Source organism: Cyprinodon variegatus, unplaced genomic scaffold (genome assembly GCF_000732505.1).
Source record: "Cyprinodon variegatus isolate N-32 unplaced genomic scaffold, C_variegatus-1.0 Scaffold25, whole genome shotgun sequence".
In the NCBI taxonomy this organism is placed as follows: Eukaryota; Metazoa; Chordata; class Actinopteri; order Cyprinodontiformes; family Cyprinodontidae; genus Cyprinodon; species Cyprinodon variegatus.
In genome coordinates, this window is record NW_015150478.1 from 58,586 (window position 1) to 83,614 (window position 25,029).

General features: G+C 38.2%; 3 protein-coding genes across 6 annotated transcripts in view; 2 read left to right on the forward strand and 1 right to left on the reverse strand.

The window, feature by feature from the left end:
* The window catches only part of LOC107097359 (bromo adjacent homology domain-containing 1 protein-like), a 50,137-nt gene extending 40,577 nt beyond the window's left edge, over nucleotides 1-9,560 (reverse strand). The window contains exon 1 of the mRNA XM_015394488.1: nucleotides 8,943-9,560. The gene's annotated coding sequence lies outside the window, so the exon portion shown is untranslated. The remainder of the gene's footprint in view (nucleotides 1-8,942) is intronic.
* An 11,646-nt stretch (nucleotides 9,561-21,206) lies between these two features.
* On the forward strand, nucleotides 21,207-24,155 carry LOC107097382 (gonadotropin-releasing hormone receptor-like). Its single transcript, XM_015394519.1, has 2 exons — nucleotides 21,207-22,093; nucleotides 23,987-24,155. The coding sequence occupies exons 1-2, from the start codon at nucleotides 21,207-21,209 to the stop codon at nucleotides 24,153-24,155; spliced, it is 1,056 nt and encodes a 351-aa protein (XP_015250005.1).
* Nucleotides 23,689-25,029, forward strand: part of LOC107097686 (MAX gene-associated protein-like) — a 31,975-nt gene continuing 30,634 nt past the window's right edge. For 2 of the 4 annotated variants that reach the window (XM_015394937.1, XM_015394960.1), the window contains exon 1: nucleotides 23,689-23,828. The gene's annotated coding sequence lies outside the window, so the exon portion shown is untranslated. Of the gene's footprint in view, nucleotides 23,829-23,984; nucleotides 24,273-25,029 lie in introns of those variants that run through there. The other 2 variants (XM_015394952.1, XM_015394945.1) reach the window with 2 other exon arrangements.

Sequence of the window (25,029 nt, forward strand, 5' to 3'; positions counted from 1 at the left end):
CTTTTTCTCAAAATTGTTAGACCAAGGAATGCTCTTTTTTATATATGCAAAGTGTTTTAATATAATTTTCGGTTTTATTTCTTTTATTTACCCCATTTTTCACACACTGGAAAAAATGGAAATCTAGATCAAGTCATTTTTTCTTAAAATAATTGTATTTGTTCTTGAATTGATGAGATAAAAGAGACATTTTGCCAACAGAACAAGACTATTTAGATTTAAAATAAGAAAACACAATTGAATTGTCTTTTTTCAAATGCATTTTATCGAATTATCTTATTTTAAGAGTAACAGCACTCATTCCATTGGCAAACTATCTCATTTACCTACTTAAATTAAGGGTAAATACACTTAATTTAAGACATTTTTACTTATTTCTAGATTATTTTTCCAGTGCAGCAATTTGAAAAATTCTCTATTTTTACATCTATACTGGATGAAGAATGATTGCTGGACTCAAAAATCCATCCTGGGATTATAAAGCGACAAGTCCTTCATCTGCTCTCTTTAATTCACCCTGCAAAACAAAACAAAAATATACCCTTTCCCCATTCTAGCATCAAACTAATATTTTCAAAGCTAGTTGCGCTGGGCATTTTTGTCCTACCTGCTCCATCACAAATATTCATTCCCATCAGAACAAAGAATGTTTCCTTTCTTAACTTCTCCCTCCCAAATGAGGAGGAAATGAGGTGTCATTCTTTAAATACCAGACCAAATGAGTCGTGAAGGTCCCAACCCAAGCCCATCCTTTAGTAATGTCAGCATCAAGCCCAGAAACCAACAAAATGTCATACGATACCCAAAACTGGGCCACCGTAGGGGGTTAAAAACAACCAACACCCTCATAATATCGCATAAAGCATGTCTGTCAACATAATAGTGCATGAATTTATGTGTATTTACACTCAACAAAAATATAAATGCAACACTTTTGGTTTTGCTCCCATTTTTAATGAGATGTACTTAAAGATCTAAACTTTTTCCCCATTAACAATCTAACCATTTCCCTTAATTATTGTTCACAAATAAATCTGGGATAGTGAGCACTACTTCTTTGCTGAGATAATCCATCCCACCTCACAGGTATGCCATATCAAGATGCCGATTAGTGCGCAGGTGTGCAACAGACTGCCCACAATAAAAGGCCACTCTAAACGGTACAGTTTTTTTTTTTTTTTTTTTTTTTTTTTTATTGGGAAGGGGGAGAAAACCAGTCAGTATCTGATGTGACCCCATATTTTGAGGACTATTGAGGTAGAGGATTTTTCACTTCCCTCAAGGGCGGCTTTTTGGAGCCCAGGTGGTCAAACCAGTAAATTATCTAAAAACTGCTTGCAAAAAATCTTATACTTAAATCAAAACTGTAAGATAAAATATTGTTATAATCTTGTAAGAACTGTAATACAACTTGCTCTCTTCCAACGGCTGTTAGTAACAAACAAAAATGTGTTGATAAAGATCTCTGAAAAAAATGCAAGAAAGTCTGTCTGGAAGCAGATTAAAGATAACACAAAAGCTAAATAAAGACACTAGCACAATACTTTACATCTGTGCCATTCATCACCCAACTGCCTCATTATCCATAATCAGATTTTGTGCAGATAATCATCTGGACAGTTGCACTAAAACCACCAAATGCAAAATAATTGCGCAGGATTATTAGTCAATACAGAGAGCCAGGACATAAAACATAAAGTTGTTTCTACATTATTTTTAACAATAAGTCGTAATCACCTGTAATTTATGGGTATTTCATCTTTCATTTCAGCTTTGAAATGTTCTGCTGGCAGAGATCCATTTCTAATTCGCTCTGGATTGCCTTTATAGCTCACTTATTAGTCCAGCATAGCTATGAAATAGCAGGTCCAGACAAGAGTCATTAGACAACTTCCACATTAAATTTTATGACACTTGCTTTATATCAGTAAAATGGGGCGCGGTCTGTTGGCTCAAAGAGAAAATCCGCTAAAGATTCATCGTGTAGTGAAGAATAAGTCGGTTAAAAAATACCTCTGAAAGATTAATGTTCAACCACAACAGAGATGGGGCCGGCAGATCATTGCCCGCAGGACTGCTGTATGTCTGCTCTGAGAGCTACATTTGGCACATAACACAGCATACCGTCAGGCTTAACGCTAGGAAAACTTCTTTGGATTTAAAGGTGTAAGTATCAACCCATAATAGACTTTTTTTTGTATGCAAAAAACAAAAACAAATGAATACCTTCCTGTATAGCCCTATGAGTAGCTCTGTAACTGCAAGGTGCCCAGGCCTGTGGCTTAAAAAAAAAAAAGACACCATTAACCCACCACCACCTTTGACAGCTAGTATGAGGTGCTGAAAAACTGTGTGCCCTCCCCCTGCATGCAGGCAGCAGCGCTGCTTAGCAGAAGACGGTACATAAGATAGGACTTCAGCACATTCACTTTCACTGTCAGAGTGGCTAGGTGAGCCCAAGAGGCGTGTTTCCTGTTGTTGTTCCTGATCGACCCTGATTCGTTCTCTCTTTTAAAGTGAACCACTCCAGAGTATTTCTAGAAGCAGACCAAGACCAAATCCATAGTTAGGTCTGAGTTCTGCTGTGTGGACCATGGAGCGGAGCCCGATATAAACACACCATAAACCTAAAAAGGATTATTCTAAATTTCTCAGACTTTTTATTCTATTTTGAAAAGCCTGAGAAAACAGATCACCACATTCCTGCAACTGCTCTAATGTTTATTCACATGAATTTCTGACTTTAATAATATTTTTTGTATATTTCATTTGGAATTTCTGGGGTGTTTTATCTGCAGCCTTAGCCAAGACACCGTTGGAAAATATATTTACAATCTCAGTAAGTTATTCTTTTTTATTATTTTTTTTCTCCTTTTATACTCCTTTAGCAAAATATTTTTATGATTCATGTTTATTTTGTGTTTTTCTCATTTTCACAGTTATATTTAGCATTTAACATGCTAAGTGGAGGCCTTGGCTTTTATTACTCTAATTCTGGTCATTAAACAGTCTGATTTATGTGGTTCGGATACGTACAGTCATTGTATCTCTACTGGTACAAAATTCTTACCATCTTCACTGTGATAAATCTGTTTGAATATCTGCCTGAAGCCATTGCTGATGGCATAGACTGGTTAACCAGAAGACTTCAGATCAGCCACAACTCATATCTGTTTTAATAAACCAGTATATTTTTCTTTTTTGGTTTATCCCACATTTACTGCCATGCTGAACCCTGGCATTAAAAAAATAGCTACTCCCGGTTATGATTAGAATTCTCATTATTTGTGAACCATGTGGATAGAAATACAAACCCACGCTTTTAGAAACTTCCCCTTTAACTGAAACCTACATATCTACTTCCTCTGACTAGAGTGGACAAACCACTGAAGGGCCACTTTCATTATCACCTAAAAAGATTGAGGGGAAACGATGTATGTCATTCTTCCCAGAATTGTTCTAACCATACTTTTACTAAACAAGTTCAATAAATTTTCTACAAACATTTAAAGAACTTTAATACAACCAAAAACATCAATGCAGTTCAATAAGATTAAATGGGAGGAGAAAGGGAAATGACACACCTAAGAAAACCAGCACAGCTTTACAATATCAGTGCAGGGGACAGATAAATAGAGAACATATAGAAGAAGGTGATTTGTTCAGCTGAAAATAAAATGGAACAAATTACATCACCCACACATCATTACACCATGCTGCGGAGATACTAGTTCTTCTTAGCAGGGAGAAGGAAGCTGATCAGATGTGATAAGAAGATAGATAAACATCCTAGAAGTTTGACAGGACAAAAACCACAAACATACAAGCTGATCTAAAATGAATCGACTGGATGAAAACCAGAGGTGTCAAGTAATGAAGTACAAATACTTCGTTACTGTACTTAAGTACACTTTTTAGGTATCTATACTTTACTCCATAGCTTTTTTTCCCTTCTACTTCTGACTTCTATTCTTTACATTTTCACACAAGTATCTGTACTTTCTATAAAGCTTTGTATTAAGCGGAAAAATCAACAGCACAGCGTTCACAGCCCAGTGTGATGCATTCACGAGCATCAGAGAGCTATGGTGCATTCAGGAGCATGGGACATTTCATACTTACAAGGAAAAAGGCAAACGGAAAAGAACTTAACTCATACAATAATGTATTCATACAATAATGTACTCATACAGTAATGTATATTCAGAAACATTGTGGGCTTTCCTACAATACTGAATGCTCTATAACTGTATATCTGTTATTTTTTGATTATGCACATCTGCTAGGTTTTTATTCTAAAAAAAAACTATATTACAGCAGCAAATTTTCAAAGTTTTTCAAAAGCCTGTTTAAAAGCTCCAAATGAGGTTTTCAGATCAGACAGCGACAATTACGCTGTCATTGTTTTACAGGCAGAATTTGCATTTGCTGACCCTTGTCCTTTAACTACTGATTGATATACAGGAATACAATGTCAAATCCTCTGAGATAGCATGGGATGCAATTGTTGGCAATATCTTTTTTTTTTATTATTGTTATTTAAAAATTCAATGTATAATATGAATGCATAAATACCTGATTTTATTTCAGTGTTAAATTCTGTTTAAAGTAACGTGACTGGTTTAATGTTTATAAATATTTATTACACGTCATGTGCGCCATGCAATGCAGATCATTGGTGCCATCCACATCTAGTGAAAACTAGTGTAATTGGATGAGTCATATAACGCAAACACTCATTGGTTAGCTAAAGGAAATCATCAGAAGCAAGCAGGTGTTCTTCAAACTGCAAACGTGAATTGTCTTATCAGAATTGTCAACAATGTCAGATTCAGAAAAAGATGTTGAAATTTCTTAAAGGTCGGACACAGCCGAGAGCGTATCGGGAGATGGAGACCAACAAGTCCTCCCTCATCCTTGGCCCTATCTCAAAGAATTTTTTAGAAATAGTCGAAAAATTTTGCTTTCAATTCATAAAGTGGAATCTGGCTTGTTTTTTAAAAGGTTACTTTATACTTTCATACTTTAAGTAGTTTTTGGAGCACATACTTTTTAACTTTTACTTGAGTAAAGAGGTCAAGTTGATACTTCAACTTTACCAGAGTGTTTTTAAACTGCAGTTTCTATACTTCTACTTAAGTAACAAATGTGTGTACTTTTGACACCACTGATGAAAATGGCCTAGTCAAAGCACAGAAGTAAATGCAAGAATATGAAAAGCTGTAGGGCACAGTTCATCATCATCGAATCTGGTTGATGGAAAAAAAAAAAAAGCAAAAAAAAAAAAAAATCGCAAGCCAACAGTTAGACAATTAGAAGAGGCATTCTCAAGAAGACAGGCATCTGATCTGATATTACTGCACTAAAAGGGGAAAGGTATAAATGTGATACTGTAAATGAAAATAAACTCTTTGTGAAATAAAAATAACAAGGTTTATGCCCAGGATGCTCCCTCATAAAGAACTAATCAGTATATTTTAAACCTCACTGGGAGCTCAATTTAAATACAGCTAGAGGCCAAGAGAAGATTAATTATGCTTTATTTGGAAATATAGACTTTTTCTGCCTGGAACATCCATCCATTTTTTGACACACTTAATCCCAACCGGGGTCACGAGGGGTGCTTGTGTCTATCTCCAGCTGTCAATGGGCGAGAGGCAGGGTCCACCCTGGACAGGTCAGCAGTCCATCGCAGGGCAACACAGAGACAAACAGGACAAACAACCATTTACACAGACTTACACCTAAGGAGAATTTAGAGAAGCCAATTAATCTAGCAGTCATGTTTTTGGACTGTGGGAGGAAGCCTGAGTACCCGGAGAGAACCCACGCATGCTCAGGGAGAACATGCAAACTCCACGCAGAAAATCTACCCGCAACTTTCTTGCTGCAATGCTACCCACTGGGCCGCCCCCTGCCTGGTACAAACACACACGAAAAAAATAAAACAATAAAAAAAATAAAATTTCTTTCTTCTAGAACTGACCCTTAAAACTTCACTTCAAATCGCTTGTTATACACAAGAGTGCCACAGTTATTATTAAGTAATGCCATATTTTAATCGAGAATGCAAATTCAATAAAAAAAATTCCTGCATTTCATTTACAGCCCATTTTTTTGTCGTCATGGTGTGTTTTAAATGAATAAAAGTCTGATAGCAAACTTTTAGAGGTATTCTACACCTTTGTTCTTATGTCTATATGATGCTGCTGCCTAGTTTGTACTATTAAAACAAGGACAAAATGGTCCAAATCAATCCTAATCATATAATATTTAACATCGTTCACAGGAAATTAAATGATTTCTAAATACTTTGTAAGTAACTCTGAGTAGATGGCAACGAAGCCTTTTTATTGGACTAAATAGGGTGAATACCAGCAGATGTAGTGGTGCCATTTAGATTTGACTGATCTTATAAAAGAGCTCCTGGGCTATATCTTGGTTCTAGTCCTAAGAGAAAAAAAATATGAAGTGATCAACAGGAATAACTCCATACATCACTTTCTGCTTTCAGTGCAGAGGATCAGCCAATTCCCCCTGGAGGTTTATCTGTCAAGTCTTATAACAGCATAACCCGTTTATACGAGCTCCCTGGCAGAGCAGACAAACTACAATGTGGGCTAATTGCTCTGGCATTTGTGAAGCCTCTCCATCCACCTGAGCAAAGAGAGCAAAATCAGCACCCAGTTACGCTGGTTTTGTTCAGCGGGTTCACAATAGCTCGTTAGAGGCTCCTCGATTCACAGCAGGTAAACACATCATGACCCAAAAAAAGCCACTATCATAAAGACCATTGCCAAAACATTAACACCACTTGACATTTCTAGGCAGCTAAAGAGTTTTGTTTGCTTTTCCTGAAGGCAGTTCTTATGAAATCAGAATAATAATGGAAAATATATGGACAATTCAATGGTTTGTTGTCTTTAGTTCTGACAATTGAGGCTTATCATTTTCTTCTTTTTGAAAAACAAAAAATAAGATGTTTTGTTTTCAAACAACTATTTAAAAAACAAATTTGATCCATGCTTTATTACCCTGTCCGACGTCTGCTTTTCCCATTATTCGAAATCATTCAACTTTGACAGGATAATTAGCTTGAAACAAAGAACTATAACAAGTATTTGGTAAAATGGCTTCTATTCTAACCAGTAAAAAGCTTTAACATTCATCAATCAGCTTTATTGGCCACAAAACAAAGAACCTGACATTGTTACAGATTGAACGAACTAGAGGAAATAAAACGAGGGTTTAAAACATATGCACATTAAAAAATATGGCCAGAATATTTGATTTTTTTCCCATTCTTTTCTTATTAAATATATTTTCCGGATTCTGGATACGTTTTACTCTTAAATAACCCCATAATTACAGCTATTACCTGCTGTGGTTGTCTAAATTTTAACGCTGGATCTTTCTATCATTTGAAAGTTTTTTTTGTTTTTTTGTTTTTTTCCACCCTAGTAAATTACATTTTATTTTTATAAAAATTACATTTTCACTAGCTTAAGATACCTGACAGACACAGAACCTGTGGAGTGAAGAAAACCCATCATTAGAACCCTTCAGGCAGCTTGAAGTAGGCTAAAACTCGCCAAAAGCCACACATTCTGCCTTGCACTACAAAAATGTTGGGAAAATGTCTTTAAATAAGAGTTTTTACCTCAACTTGAGTAGGAAAATAAGATGATCTACCAATGGAATGATCATTTTTAATGCTTAAAATAATCTGTGTGTGTGAATGGGTGAATGACTGAATGTAGTGTAAAGCGCTTTGGTCAAGTCTACTGACTTGAAAAAGCGCCCAATTCAAGAGAAAAAAATAATCTTATTTAGATTTATATTTTTTGGAGTGTGACCTAAGGAAATCTAGGATAAGCCAGTTATGCACAACTTTGCATCGGTGCATTATTTAAAATTTCAATAAAGTATATTGGTGATGGTTGCAGCGTGATAAACCATTAAAAAAAAAAATAAAGGGGTGTTGAGGTTTTCCCAGGTCATTGTTCAACCCATGTACAAACCACCCCCCTCCCCAACATGCAGACACACTGGCTTCCAGGTAAACAGGGATCATTTAACCCTTTATAGGGCAAGTTACCGTTTTTCATCACTTGCATACCCATTACAAATGGAGTACCCCACTGTCCCTCAGTGACGTCTAGAAGCACAAGATCTATATCCAGCCATTCAGCAAGGATACATCTACATGGCTGTGCATCTTATTTTGGAATTTGACCAATTAGACCCTTGTATGGTATATTACAGTTGAAAAAAAGTTAAGTCAAGAAAAAAGTTAAGAAAGCTGATTGAAAAGTAAAAAAATGTAATAAGCCTATTTAACAATTATATTGTAAATGTAAGTGCCAGTATCAGCATTAATGCCTCCAAGGTTATGTTGTACCAAAAAAATGTGTTTCTTTAACTCGGTGTTTTTAATGAATTTCTAACAGAATCACTTTTATTTTTGTTATTATATTCGGCCAAATTAGAGTTTCTTTTTATTAAATCGGCAATAATTTTTGCCATCAAAATATCCATATTTTTTCAGTGTTACAGAGGTAATAAGGTCTTGTCCTGGATTCCAATAACACTATTGGCTTAAATTTTTGCTTTTCAAAGCATTGCACTGAGGGTTAATGAGATCCCATACTGTTAAGTTGACATTTTAGCGGTTTATTTTTATTATTATGGCCTGTTTGTTCTGGTTCTGGAAGTGGCACTAAAGAGGGCGTTAGGAAGTGGGAGGGGGTCCAATTGTGCAACACTCCTCCCAGGGAATCTCCTCCATCATCCTGCCTGGTTTCTACCTTTTCCCATCAGGTTGGTTGTTTGAAATAGATACAAAAAAAGCAAAAAGACTCATAATAAATAAATAGATAAATAAAAACAAATAAATAAAACAGCGAGAAGAGGGAAGGTAATGGGAAGCAGTCGCTCCTTACCGTCAGGTTGGTGTGTGTGGCTCCACAGCCTCTCCTTCCTTCTCGAGTGTATGAAGAAAAAAACTATTCAAACCAAAAGGTAATCCTCATCCGACTGGGAAATCCACGATGGAGAGAATTAGCTGCGATATCAGCGAGCTCTCCACTCCAGACAGCCTCAGCTGAAAGGAGCCAGTGAGTGAGTTCTCCGCTCCTTCCCCCCGATCAGAGCTCCCTGCTCCTCCTGCTCCTCTTGCTGCTCCTGCTGGTGGTGGTCTCTCCTCTGTAACGCTATCCCGTCCACTCCTCCAACATAACCTTTATGGTTTCGCAGAAGGTCGCTTTAAATCCGCGCATTAACGCCAAGCTTTCAGTTTGCGCACCAGCTACTGAACAACAAGCAGCAGAGCGCAGCGGCGGCGCAACACGACTGGCTGCCAGACTGGGTGGGCTGAGCCCCCCTCCGACAAATCCTCAGGAAAAAAAAAAAAAAAAAAAACAGGATCTTCCCAGGCTTCTTTTAAAATATGAGGAGCAAATGAGCTTTGCATAACAACAAGCAGTCCGCCAACATCCTACTTTGTTTATGCTGAAGCATGTGATGGCAGCATGGCGTGCCTTTTTTTTTTAAAGGGGAATCAACGCCAAAGTGCAGGCAGCTGGGCTGGGCAGGGTGGGAGGAGATCCTAAAAGCTTCCCTCTGGACTTTCCGAAGGATGCGCTTCACAGTAACATGGGTCTCAAATTTAGGGCTGAGCTCAGGTGTAACTGAACTTTGTCCCCCTTTAGAAGTCTCCTCCCCACAAGCACTGGGGGCCCCAGGCAGGGGCGTAGCCAGAACATTTTTATAAGGGTGGCCAGGCGATAACAAATGTACACTGAGGGGTGGCCCAAAAGTGCAATGGCATAAAGGGCTTGTTATACTCCTGCAGGTGTGTAGCTGTGAGCTTGACGCAGACATTTTTAATTTATGCTCAATATTAAAGCGTGGTCTGCGCTATACGCTGTGGGTCTAGATGCGGCCAAGGTGATGAGGAAGTGGGGGCCAGTTTAGTCGATGACGGAGGGACATGACGGCAAAAAAAAGAGAAGAGCCAAGTTAAAAAAGGGTCCCATGTCACGGATCACGGATTGGTTGAGGTTTGAGGACCCAAATGCAGAGGCAGAGAGGCCGAGGAGATTTCTTGCAGTTTAATTGAAGAAAACAGTTAACAAAGGCAGGAATCCAAAAATCCAACTTAAAATTTAAAGCAAACCAGAACCATGGAGACATCAGGGGAAACTGAACAAGAGGAGCCAGGGAGAGATGAGGTAGGAAGAAAACAGCCTAGAGAAACCAGCAACGACAAGGAACCAACAAGAAGTGACAACAGAGGGAGAGAATACATAGCTGACTGAGACAAAGGCAGGGCTAACGAGCAGATAAGGAGCAGGTGTGAGTGGAGGCAACGAGGAAGCCAAGGGGAAAGGAACACACACACACACACACACACACACACACACACACACACACACACACACACACACACGAGGGGAACAGAGGACAACAAAGAAATACCTGAGAACTAAGATATATCCAGAAAATACAACGAAATAGGAATTAAACCAATAAAACTAGAAAACATGGAGAAAAGTAAAGCATAACAGAACCAAGACCGTGACATTCTCGCGCACTTCGACCTTCTAGCTGGTCAAACTTCAAGAGTTGTTTTCTGCAATTTCGGTCGTAAAAACAAAACAAGCCGGCCTCCTGTCCGCAGCACTGTCTGCGGTCAGTTACAATTTGGGAGATGTGCAGCAGCAGAGTGCCTGCGGAGGGGGCGGGGTCGGCTTTTTGTTCACTGTGACACCTACGCAGAGGACCTGGTTTCGAAGTATAAATCAGCCTTAAATATCGGTAAGCAGAGACTGCATTTGCTTACGGGCCCCCAACTTCTTAGGGGCCCCATCACTGACACTTGGTTGGCCCCCTTGGTGCAAAAAAAATCCTCTTTAAAGCCATCGGATTTTAACATGAATGACCAGACCTTATTTATATCCCAAGACCTGCCAGATGTCAACATGATGGTGAGCCCTTTAAATATGACACCTATAGCAAAGCAGACAGTGGTACATTTATTACTGTGTTAATAACTGGGTATAGTTTATTAGACGGTTGGTAAAAAATATGTTCATATAATATCTTTCAAACTGCAATAAAGATCTTAAAAGAACAATGTATTTGAGTATTTTATTTTTTACCCTACGACTTGGAATTATGAGTAATCCAGAGTGTTGTACTTCATATGGGGCCCACCCAGATAATGTTGCTTACAGGACCATTGTTGTGTCGTTACGCCATTGCAAAAGTGGATAGGCGCCAGAATCTCAGGGTCAATCTATACTGTTCCAAACGGAAAATGAACAACCACAACATCCATATTTTCTACATAAAGACTAACTATACTTTCCTACAGCCTTTGCTAACAAATAGACGCATATATTTAAACATCCATGATGTCTAAATTAAAGGTGTCATTACTTATCTACTTTTATCAGAAATTGTTCTGCATAAAATTAACATTTACATGCACAATTATATCTGCATTAAATGGATTAGTTATTATTAAAGCAGGTATTTACTTGTGATTTCATTGAAGACTCATAGATGACTTGCAGAAAAATAATTTTATCTTTACCCTATAAGACAAAATCTAGTTCTGAAAAGAGAAAATATTCTGTATTTATCATCTTTAATCTTTGTATATTGATGTGCATATTTAACCAAAGTGTTTTTGTTATCAAGTAACTGTTAACATATAAAAAATTTAAATGTTAAATAAGTCAGAATATTCCACTCAAGAGTATTGCTGCTGCCACCGTCTGTATTAGAGGGAGAAAAATGGTAGGGGCGGCCACAGGGGTGAGCAATGATTGGCTGAGGGTGGCCATGGCCACCCCTGGCCCCCCATCTAACTCCGCCCCTGGCCCCGGGGGGCCTGAAATCAAACAGAATAGGCTAGTCCCCTAACTCCACTTGGGTCATAAAGACACTGGCATTGCTGGATAATATGAGGTCGGGATCTACAGTAAGAGTCTTCCCATTCCTTTCTTTTTATCAAACACCTCTTCCCTTCTACTCAGACTAAGACATTTTTTTGTTTATTTTATTGTGTTACCTTCTGCTGTTGATTGGTAGCACAAACCATCCATTTTAGCCCAGAGAGTCAGAAGCACCCACAACTAAATTGGCCCTTTCACAAGCCAACAATCTCCACTGGTAACTGGGATTGCTGTAGAAAACAACCAGGACAGGTCAGGCAAACTCAGCAGAGGGGCCCCAGGGCCCAGGGTGTAGGGCCACAAATACCAGGAATCTAAATATAGATCAATGATGCGACATCGCCACGTCGTTGTTTAAAACTTTATGTAGTTGCAATTGAAATTCTTTATTTCTTTTTTGAAATGTTAATGGTTACCTCAAAAGTAAAAATATCTTACTGTGAGTTAAAAGGCAACTGAAAAAAATGTGTTGATAAAGCAATATCTATTTCCAGTCAAAAAGGTGATAGTGTGTCAACCCCATTGGTTGACCATTTAAGGATGGGTGTGGCCAGCGATGCAACACCATCAGCAGAGTTGTTGTAGTAATAAATTAATAAATATATAGTTCTACTCAACTTAAAATAAGTTACCAATGCAGTCTGATGTCTGAATAGTGTCTGAAATGCTAAGTGGTAAGACACTTAAAGGTATTGTAGAGGATTTTCGTGAATTTTTTACACAGTCCAACCCTTTCCACTTAAAAAAAAATGCATGTTTTGTTTAAAGGTTGCTGTTCATATAGCTCATAAAAGCTTACTGTGCCTGAACGTCCGCACTAACCCTTACTTCCCTCAATCACTATATAGAGCGGGGACTATATAGGGGACTTTATAGTGAATTCAGTCAACTAACCGCTCAGGCAGATGGTCACTGCTTTTTGCTCCGTTGGTCACGTAACTCCTCCTTCACTGCGCGGTGCCTGCGCCATCTTTGTTATTACGGTAGTTGCCAATGTCAATTATTGACAGCTTCTTTAGAAGCCTTAAGGCTGAGCATACACTGTACAATATTTTCAATCATTGTACTCAGCCACAACTTAAACAGTACGACGAAACCGCAGGGTTTAAAAGTTCACTGCTCCCGATGTATGTTCTTACACTGTGCAGTCCGATGCTCTGATGCGATCTGATTGCTCAAACTGCATGTCCAAAAACCACACATTGGACTCACCGCCGAGAGATGGCGCTGGTCAGACTTGTCAATCTGGAAGAAGAAGAGGAATTCCCTTCTTTGCACATACAAGGTGCTTGAGGCTCTGGATGCTCATATCTCTGCTTAAACACCAGGATTTAATCATGAACACCTTATGAGGGCTGAGTGAAATTCAAACATATTTAATTTTCTCCTGACCTTACGATTCCTGATTGTGAGGTGATCATGACAAGCTAATAACCTCTAGTTACCCCCTGTATACGACACAATGCAGGACGCACAATGAGGCTAAAACTTGGCCTCAAATTCTCGCACGACTGGAGAACTGGCACAAAAAAGGGCCAAAACTTGTACAGTGTATGCCCAGCTTAAATGGAAAATATTAATATAAGTTATCTAAAGCTGTTCTTTTAAATATTATGTTTCTGTATATTCACGATTCAGGAATATTACATATCTGTTTACTTCTTTTAAATAAAAATCAAGTTTTATATCATTATTAAAAAAGAAAAAAATAAGTAATGGGTTAAGGGGACCAATCAGTTATTATGTCCTTTCCAGTTGGTAACGGCCAGGACGAGTTCTACAGGGGCACTGGCCCCCATTGGCCCTTTTCTAGAATCACCCATGCCCGGACAAAGTTCAAACCATTACTACCATCTGCAAAGACCATATTATGCCTTATATGATTAAAGGAATGACTTCACAGTTGTCCAGTGAACACACTTTATTACCCTTCATATGGTGCTAAGCCATGATAGCTCAGTACTGTAGAGCAGAGGTCTTCAACAGGGGGTGCGTAACCCCAAGGGGGTCCCCGGAGGTACTGCATGGGGGTCACAAAAGTTTTGACGGTTTATACTTTTTTTTATATTCCCCCCTGCAATTTTTTCCACTAATTGAAATATCTTTAAATACACATTAATATGAATTCAACACACTGTAGTAAACAGATAAATGGAGGCAGAAGATCAATGCAAACATTCAGCAACACTAAGGAGCTGTTTCAAGCTGGGCAACGTTTCATTCACAACACCTATCCCATCAACGAGGAAACAGAATCAGAAATACTTTAATAACCCCAGGGCAAAACTACTTTCATTACATTACTCCATCTGTAATAGAGAGACTATAGCGGCAGTTTAACATAACACAATTTCATACAATATATATAATTAGGGGGTCCCCGCTCCATCTCACCATCAGTTTGGGGGTCCTTGGCAAACATTGAAGACCCCTGCTGTAGAGGATTCATGTAAATTCATGGTCTGTTCTAGTATCATGTCAACTATTTTGATTTAAATCAGTGTGAACATCTATAATAGATTTTAGAACATTTGATGGGTTGCAACACTAAAAACTCGTGTTGACAAATAAACAGCTCACTAGATGACCTGGTTTACAGAGCTAAGAACATTCAGCAGTGCTAATAAATGGTTTATACCTTTAACTATCACCATGTTCTGCTAATGTGGAAGCCATGTTAGATAATGAACAGGGGTCTGCAACCTCTGGCTCCAGCTCCTAAACCTCTTTAATGGTGCTTAATAGTTGCTAAATTAAGAATTAAAGAACCAAACATTGTTTTTTAATATGGTGTAATAAAATGCATCTTCTTTGAAAGGTCAACAGGTTCTTCAAAGTATAACTGAGTTTCTCAACACAATAATATAGAAGAACCACCGATATGTTTTTAGATCTATTTTTCTTATCATTACCTTGGCAACTATGTTTTTTTGTTTTTCACAAGTAGCCAAATCTCATAAAGGAAAATCCATGCATTTTACAATTTTACAAATTTCTAAACCTAAAACTACAAATATATGGCAACAGATTTTGTAAAGCATATTTAAAGTTTGAAATGTTATGTAACATTCGCGGCTCTAAATGACTTTTATTTGGATGGACATGGGACCAAATGGCTCTTTGGACTTTAAAGAATGCAGACCCCTATTTTGGACAACCACTGTCTTTAAATCGTAATACTAATTTAAGGGAGCATATTTGCAATCCAGAGAAAAAAAGTGGTATCTTGATATATTTATGGAATGTTGGGTCCAGTTCAGAGAAGTAGCCTTGTGCGGGATTAACAAAATAACACATAGCTTAATGTAATTAGGCTTTGCACACTGTATAAGTTGCTTTTTATTGTTCCCCTCTATGCATGAGTATATTACTGCAGTCATAACAATTTCATCTGAAGAAAAAAATATCATCCAACCCATGCATTTATTAACTCCAATATTTGCATAAAGAAGAAAGAGGAAACTGAGAAATATTCTTTATGATTAAGTTCACCCTTGTGCATATTTTGAGCTTAGTAGCACTATAAGGAGTTACCATGGAAATCAAATTTAAAAAATGAAATATTCAAAAGGAGGTCCTTATCTGAAGTCTTGTTCATTCAATAATAATTATAAAAAACAATAAGTGACATATGATTTCAATCAGAGTGTTTCTAGACTTAGAAACTGTTTAATTCATCAATGGCTCTCAAAATAACAATAAAACGCACAAATACAAAATATACCAAAAAAATATATAATTGTCGAAAAGAAAGCATGGAGGTTATTGGTGTTGCACTCAGGCCAGGAAACTTTACTGAAGATACTAACAACGTTCCAATAGGCATAAAGCAAGATTGCTGTAAAAGCCTTTATAGAAACTAGACAGTGATTACCTGCTTTACCAGACCTTGTTGCATTTTTATTTACATGACCTTGTTATCAGCTGATTCGTCCAGACTTTGAATCCTATCCCCATGTCCTTTTTTCAAATTGGCTATTCTTTATACAAGAGGGTTCCCTCACAGGGTGGCTGGACTCCCTATTAGGAGAAGGTTAGGAGCTCCCTCGCCTGGAGAAACATCCCATCTAAGTAAAGCTCCTCCAAATCCAAAGGAGTCAGTTGGTTTGGTTCAGGTGTGAATGCTTCCTGAACACTTTCCTTCAGTGACTTCGAAGGTATGTCCCACAATCGTTTTGTATACAAAACGAAATTTCAATACATACAGCTTTTCAACAGTGAATGAGCAGCTTAGCAGTGGAATGAACATTTCCATTTATAAAGTGCAACAGTGATCAAAATGTAAATAAATATGGTTCAAAATACAGTAGAACACTAAGTTGAATTCTATTTAAAGGGATTTGAAAATATAAATGGAAATCCCTTTATTGTCCCACAATGGTAAAATTCACTCTCTGCATTTAACCCATCTCCTTGGGGAGCAGTGGGCTGCCATTGTGTGGCACCCGGGGAGCATTGGGCTGCCATTGTGTGGCACCCGGGGAGCAGTGTGGGGTTAAGGCTCTTCCTCAAGAACCCAGAGTACCGGCTCTTGAGATCAAACGGGGTACTTTCAACCTTTTCATTCACTAACCACTAGGCCAACATTCCCCCTAGAATAATGTAGTGCAAGCATGATGTGTACATGTAGTGCAAGCATGATGTGTACAGTGTGATGCAGAGTCTTGATTTGTGACTTGAATAGAATTTTCAACAGTTCAACAGTCTGATGGGGAAGAAGCTGTTACAGAATCTGCTGGTCCTGCATTGAATGCTGCAAAGCCTCTTCCCAGGGGGCAGCAGGGAGAACAGTCCATGGTGGGGGTGTAAGGCGACATTGATGGCGTCACTGGGACACGCAGCGCTGGGATGAAATGCCTTTAATGGAGGGAAGGGGAGCCCTGATGATCTTCTCTGCTGTACTCACCACTTTTATCACGTTCTTCCAGTCTGAGGCGCTGCAGCCTTCACACCACACAGTGAGACAGCTGGTCAGAACGCTCTCTATGCTGCTTCTGTAGAAGGCCATGAGGATGGGTGGGGGCAGGTGGGCTCTTCTTATCCTCCACAGGAAGTAAAAGCATTTTTGTGCCCTTTTGACCATTTAGGTGGTGTTTACATTCCAGGTGAGGGTGTCTGTGATGTGCACCCCCAGGAATTTAGTGCTGCTGACCACCTCTACAGCTGAGCTATGGACGAGCAGTGGAGCGTGGTTAGGCTGGTTCTTCCTGAAATTGTCAATGATCTGCTTCGTCTTCTCCACGTTCAGGATCAGGCTGTTATCTCTGCACCAGCCCAGACAGTGATGACAGTGAGTGCAGACATTTGGAGAAACCCTGGAATGCAATGGAGAACCCCTTTTATAAGGATGTTTGGGTATCCATTATAGATCTGTGTTGTCTTCACAACCCCAACTCAGATAAGCTGAGGATGATGACTGCAGTTCAAAAACACCAAGGTCATCGCATCGGTAAACATGAGCAATATAGCTCTCATCGCTTGCCTGGGGATAGTGTAGTGCGTCTGCATTGGTTAACCAGAATTCAGAGGAAAGATTTCATTAGCCGTAGAGAGAGGTATGCAGTCGACATTTACTGCCTGATGATCTGGTACAGATACCAGGGGGAAAGAGCTGCTTAAAAAGGATGCTATTCCCATTTTATTTGAGTGGAACAACTACTGGTACTCTTTTCCCTAAAAGAGTGCGACCTACTCTTATTATCCTTCTCTAAAGAATCTCTATAGACCATCTTGGGTCACCACCGTTCTTTTTGGGTAACCTAGCTGGTTTTAAAAAGGATTTAGTTGTGCGGACAGAGGTGGGGATTGAATACCCTTTTGCATTGATTTGGGCATTATGCTTTGGATTAGTGTCCAGCTAAAAAATAAGCCTACAAAAAAGACAGATTAACTGTTTTCAGGCAGAGGCCACTATAGTTCCTGTTCTGTAAAATGTTCTGTTTTCTAGTCCATGATGCTACACACTCATATGTTTTCCCAGAGCTTTTGAAAGGAAAGGTATGTGGCGTAACAGATTCTCCAATCACACTTAACTGGGGTCATTAGATGCTTTTTGTCATTTTTTCTATCTATCTATCAAACCTTCCTGGAGTGATTGTCTCTAATTCTTAGCTTTCATCTAATTGTTTGCAGTTAAAATTCCATTATAGAGCTCTGTCTGTATGTATGAGGTGGTTGGAAAGATAAGGTATTTGAAAGGAAATTATCCCAAACAAATATTTGGCTTATGAATCTAAATCTAGTTGGTTGTTGTGGAACATAAGCTACTCCAACATGCCTCTCTTTGCTGAAACTACCACTGAGTGAGCTCATTTTTGACCTAAAGGAAGGCAGGTGAAGGAAAATTATTTAATTAAAAAATTTAACTAAAAATGTATAATTTTAAGTCCAAATAGAATCCAAACAACACATTGTGTGTTTGGAGAAGAAGACAGGATGATCTGTCCAGAAGTTGACTAAATGAGAGATATTTAAGCAGAAGAGTTGATTATTGAACAAGGAGCAGGTGGTTGATTAAAAACATGGAGTCGTGGATGTGGAAGACAGGTGCCTGAATTTCAACTGAGAAAATTGTAGAAAATGGCTGATCGAGTATCACAAAATTTAATAAATATATATAGAGAGAATAAAACAAAAGGTAATCTTATAAATAAATAAGAATTTAAATAAATCAAGAAAGTGATTAATATGAACTTAAAGCTTTAAAAAAACAAATTTAACAAGCATAAAGTATATGTCATGCTATATTTATAACTAGTAAAAAACATGGGTTATTAATACTACTGCTTAATACAGTTTTAAAAGTCCTTTTTACATTGATTTTAGGTCAGTTTTTGGGAGGCACCAAAACTATGGTACTGGTGATTAAATATAAAATTCATAAGACTTTGCCTTTTCCAATGATTTAACATTCTTAATGGCAGTGTTCTTTTAATCTTTATTAGTGTTATATGGCGCTACAACAAATAGAAATGTTATAAAATTAAGGAAGCTTGGGTCTAATAAGTGTAGAATTATCCTAAACCTTTTATTTACATGTAACACTTTTTGGTAAAATAAAATGAAAATGCAAGGGCTTATGAATATTATTCCTCCCATTTCTCTTGGTAGATCAAAAATAAATCACGTATTTCAATTCCCCCCTTCCGTTTCTGTAACTTAGTGTCACAGTTATAATTAACATCAGTGATAAGCTTTTTAATAGCTGCCACGAAGCTAAGAGTTAATCACAAGAGTCAAACACATCTTTTATTTTCATTAATCAGTAATTAAATGTAGTTCCTCCATAAATCAGAGACTTTTTGTACAGTGGCTGATTAGCAGGCTATGCATTATAATAGCTCTTCCACATTAGCTCTTTAATTAAAGCATATATCCAGAACATTTAACCAGATTTGATCAAATGTTCATGTCAAAATCATGTTTCTTATTTGTCAGAAACCCTTTTTATTGACAAAAATTGAACTGTGCTTTAGAATTATCAAATCCTGGCTTTTGACCAGAAGAGTAAGATTTGCCCAATGATACAAAACTGAGCATTTTTTCTGGGTTTAGATTGTCTCATTAAAGTCAGATTATATTTAGACTGCACACCAAGAGGCTCTTAGCTCTTTGTGTTTCTGTATAAAACAGTATAGTAAAGGTTAAATTGAAAAAAAGAAACACAAAAAAAATAATGAGGAACAGTTTATTTAGTTTATGACTCTAGTAAGAATTATTTAGAACAGTGTATTGTTTTAATCTGTATTCAACAGTTGCTGGGTGGTTGTAAAAGTACAACTTCCCCTGCTGTCCAGGCTGATTGTGCAACACAGGGCTTACCAAATTGCTGTGGGCTTCATCGTAGTTACATGCACTCTCTGGGATTCATAATCAAGCTGAATCAGGATGTTGGGCTTAGTTAAAGAAAGCGAAAGCTAACAAGACAGTACCAAACACAAAATGAGACAAGTTGGAACATGACCGGGTCCTGCACCAACACCATGAGATCCAGAAGCCCCTGCCCCATTAAAGTGCTTCCTCTGTTTGTTCACCGTACACACAGGGGAAGCTGCAGTGATTGTGCTATTTTCTTCTATTCAATAAAACTCACACGAGTGAATCAAGTTAAAGTCTTAGGAAACAGAAGTTGAAGAGAGATCCACAATTTATCCTATGATAAAGCTTTTACAGGGTTTCTGTATAAAAAAAATCATTAAAAGTCATTAAATTATTATTCTTTAAATTAAGGCCTTAATTGGCATTAAAATTCATTAAATGCGATCATCGTAGCATTTAAAATGCTTTATTAAAAAAAAATAGATAAAAATTTCTAAAAACAATTTCAACAATTCGGGACAGGACTGCAGCCTGTCGATGGTCGAGATGATGAAGGATTTTGCTGTGTTATTTATATAAAAAACGTATATATACTGCTATGTATATATCTATATATATATACAAATAAATTATTTCTAAGAGCAATAACAAAGCATTAAAAGTTAATTAAGAGTTAAGATTTAATCATTCCTGTTTAAAATCTGTATTATATTATGCTGTAAAGGTGTATGTTGTATTACTCTAAGAAGAAAATAATGTTTTATATTTTAACTTTAAACCATTTAGTTAATTTTTATTCTTTTGAACTGTAGGATATCTGCTTATATTAAGCTGAATCCATCGATCAATCCATTTCCTATACCTCACTTATCCTGATAGATTGGTCAAGAGGATTGTCTCTATGTCCAGCAGTCAATAGGATGGAGGCTGGGTACAACCAGGATCTGTGGACAGTGCATTCCATTTCCAAATACACATGCATACTTCAACAGTTGCAATAAAGTTTTCTAAATAAGAAGAAAAAAAAAGGAAAATGTCAATTGGGAGTGTAGCAGAAAATATTAAATGCTATAGACAGTTTTTTAAGACCAGGTAGTAGAAAAAACTTGCTGCTCTCTGAAGAAAGACATTGCTCTCTAGATAATGTTTTTAAAAGCTCAGAGGTAAGACTCTAATTGCTCCCAGCCTTCCATGTTTCCAACAGCCTATTGTTTTCTCGTTTCTATAATCAGCATAGCCAATCACCAATCTAGATTTCTTCCCTCTTTGAGAATTTGATAACAAGGTTGCACGGTCAGTGATGCGGTAAGATAAGGAAAGACAAAATTAATTTCATGACTTTGCCTCTTGCCCGGGAGATATTTCGCTGCCTCGTACTCTGAAAAGAGCACAGAAAAGAGACATTTTCTTGGATTACTTTGGAAAATGTGTCAGACTTTTGTTGACCTATTTGGATTGAGAATGTTTGTTTCCTGCATAGGATTCGTAGGGAATATGTTTCTCATTGTTTCCATTTTCAAAACCAAAGTATCAAACATTAAATCTTTTGAGCTTTTTCTCCTGGGACTCGCTTCAGCCAACCTAGAGGAAATTGCCATCATAAACATCTATGACGTTGACATTCTTGAGACTTTTTCCACAACCAGCACCTGGGTGTGTCGTCTTCTTAAGTTCATGACTACTTTTGGCGAAATTGCCAGCATCTTCTTCACTGTTGTCATTAGCATCTACCGCTACCAGAAGCTGAGAGACATCAACAGCAGGGGCAGTCTCCCGATTTGCCTGGACAGCATCATATCTGCCTGGATGTTGAGTGGAGTTTGTGTGATGATTTCCACCCTCCTCAGTCTACCAATGTTTGTCATTAGTGTTCAAGGATCTGTAGAAAACATGACGGAAAACCTTGGCAGCTGCTCTACTGATTTTTTTCACTGTGGTGAGAATTATTGTCCCACCCGCAACCAAGTGTATAAATACTTGATCATGCTCCTGTGCCACCTGCTGCCCCTAATCATTGTCACCATCACCAGCTGCCTGACCATCACGGTGCTCCTGAAAAAGAGGAATACAGTGACGCCGCAGAATGGTGTTAGATACCCTAACCACCACAGTGGGGAAAGTCATGGACTTCATCGAAGTACAGTGGCTGTGGTGGCAGCCATGGGATTATTTCAGGTAGACTGGAGTCTTTATCTAATCCTTCAGTGGACTTTTAGCCTGAGTGACTGTCCTATTTGGTCTGAAATTGAGTTTTTTATCTCAACATCCTATGTGTCTATTAGTCCATATGTGTATGGCATAGGGAGTCATTTGTTTTCTCTTGGGAAATGTAAACAATTGCTTAGGCTTTAAACTGGATTTGAATGGGCTATATGCCAAACTCTTTCCTAAACTTCAGCTGGCTCCTATGTTTTTTGTCTTTCATTACTGGACAGACTGATTAATCCAGGTATGTCTGACTTCAGTAACCATGACGACACTGGCCAGACACCCCTGGATTAAACAGTCTGTCCAGTAATGAAGAAGAGGAAAGAGAGGAGCTGGCTGAAGCTCAGGAAGTAGTGCAGTTTGGCATATTGCTTGATCATTGGAATGAAAGTAAAAAAGTCTCCTTTTTATAGAAGCTTAGTAAAATACTAAACCTTTAGAAGCATAATTAGTGGATGAGATAGATTTACATTCACTCCAAAATTATTGCCATGTTTGGGAAAAATATTGTTCTCTAATTTCTTAACAAGATTTCAGACTGAAACTGAGTCTGCTTCTATCTGGAAGACTACTTAGTGTCTATGTGTTGTTTTAAACCAGCTAAGATGTTTTCATCTTAAAGTTCTTGATGGCATCAATGCAGAAATCTTGTTGGGATTTGTTGAACATAAGTAAAATCCCAGCAGCACAATTCATCTGACTGTTAGTTTGGATGTACAAGTCAGATCAAGAATAACCCAATTATAATTGTTCAATATGTACTATAATGTAATTAACTATTAAACATGTACACTGTAACTGTCTTATTTCCTTTACTTTCATAATTTATACCCAAATATTTGTATTTTACTGAGCAACATGAATATAGAAGCTTTTTAATTTTTTCTTAATCTAACTTTATATTTCTTTTTTAACTATCTTGGTTTTGCCACTGTGGAGAAATACTGAAAATGATGTATCTATTTACTGCACTTATCCCCAACCTGGTACCCATATGAATGTGGACTGGTATTTTTGCAAATATGAAAGGAAATAAGACAAATATAAGCTCTATTTAACCATTAATTCATCCTTGTTTTGTGTTTTACCATCACACGCAAGCTTTAGAGTGACCTTAGAAAGTCTATGGGTCAACAACACTAAGGAAGTTTTTTTTTATTGTTTGCATTTATTTGTGACTATATGACCGACTGTTCTGACTCAAAGAGCAGCTTTTGATATTCAAAACACCGTAAGGGAAGCATAATTGAATGGATAACCAAGTTTTCTTATAGTTTTTGATTTGGGATAGTCTAACACGTGAGTTGCATTTTTTTTTTCTTATGAACAGACCAATGCATGTTGGGCTTATGGTCACTGAGCGCCGCCATCTTGTTAAACCCCTAGGCCAATCAGATTTGATGGCATTTTGTTAAGCCTGTCTACTTTGATTTAGTTGGGATGTCAAATATCTACTCCTGTAAGTTTGTAAATACAAAATAATCCGCCCTTCCATGGAATTAGTTCATACGGACATTTTTGTTTTTTGTGTTCAAAGCCATTTGAGCCACGCTAAAACCAAGTGACCGATAGATGTGTCCGAGAGGAGCGGCTCGCCCATTGGCTACTGGAGCTCTACCGCCTTGCTGGATGTGTGACGTCACTGCCCCTGAGCGCGGATATGTGCGCGCGCGTGTGTGTGTGTGTGCTTCACAGAGGGTGAGAATGGAGATGAGATCTAAAAGGTTGAAGTGAAGGAAACCCACAGGAAGAAAGGCGAAGTGTCACGCCTTGCACAGTTCAGACCCAGACCAACTTGCTTAGAGTTGTCTCTACCGGCTCGCGGACGAGGAGCTCGAGGTGAGAATAAGAAGGAAATAATTATTATTAGAATGATGATGGAAAAATGAGCTCTTGGAGGTGGCTGGGCTCCCTCTTCCCTCGCGCTGGCGGTTTGGGAATCACGCGCCATTGAAGAGTGGGGGGTGATACGCGCTGTGCACGCGCTTCTGGCTCAGCGGCGTGCACAGGTCGGTCGATGGGAGCTCAGCGGCGTGGCTCTCGGCCTCCATTTGCCAGTTTGTGTTTATGTTCGAGGAATTTACCGAGGCTCGTTTGGGCGACCGGGAAGACGCGCAACAGTTGGAGTCCCGCCGCGGACGTTATCTTTCCACGGCGGCGGTGTGACACGAGGTGTGGGGGGGCGCTGGGAGGGGGGGCTTTTCACCAAACGGGCAACTTTTCCAACTCTGAGCGGCGGAGGGCGGCCTTCCTCCCTGCTGCTGCAGCGTGTGAGAAAGAAAGGTTGTTGTTTGATTACCGATATTAACAGCTCGTCTTTCTAACTAACCCTGGTGACATTAGTTATTAAAGGCTGTAACCACATCGGTAGTTACTCTAATCTTTGCTAACACCTTTGTTATGAAGCGTTTCTCTGCTGGTGTGAGTGGGGGGGCTTGATGACTGCCGTTAACCAGGTTGATTTTATTTAAAGGTGATTTGATCGTAGGGAAATATAGACGTCAAATAAAAGAGGTTTCTTCTATTTATTCCTCGGGTTTCAAATAAAGATCATTTTAGTAAACAAACTATTTGAATCCTGTTAAATATTGCTAGAAGAAACTTGGCCCTCCCGATGAAACACTGAGTAAATTGGAAAAAAAAAAGCAGCTTTAAGGAAGTTAAATGTTTACTAATATAAATTTTAAACTTGGTAGAAATTATCAACATTGACACGTCCTACAAGACCACATGTGGCCTTTGTTTATAACTTTTTCAGGGTGGGAATGATTTGCTGTCTTTTTATGTTTTTTTTTTTATTATTATTTTCTTATAAAGAAAAAAATAGCCCTTAATAAGGGATTTGTATTTGCATATTTTGCAAACATTCTCAATGAGTTTTGAATATGTGCGATTTGGGAAGATGTTTTCATAAAGCCGGGCATAGACTGTGTGATATTTTCAATATTTGCACGCACTTACAGCTCAAACTGTACCATGAAAGTGCAGAGTTTAAAAGTTTGCATCTCACGATGTATGTTCTCACACTTTGGGTCGACGC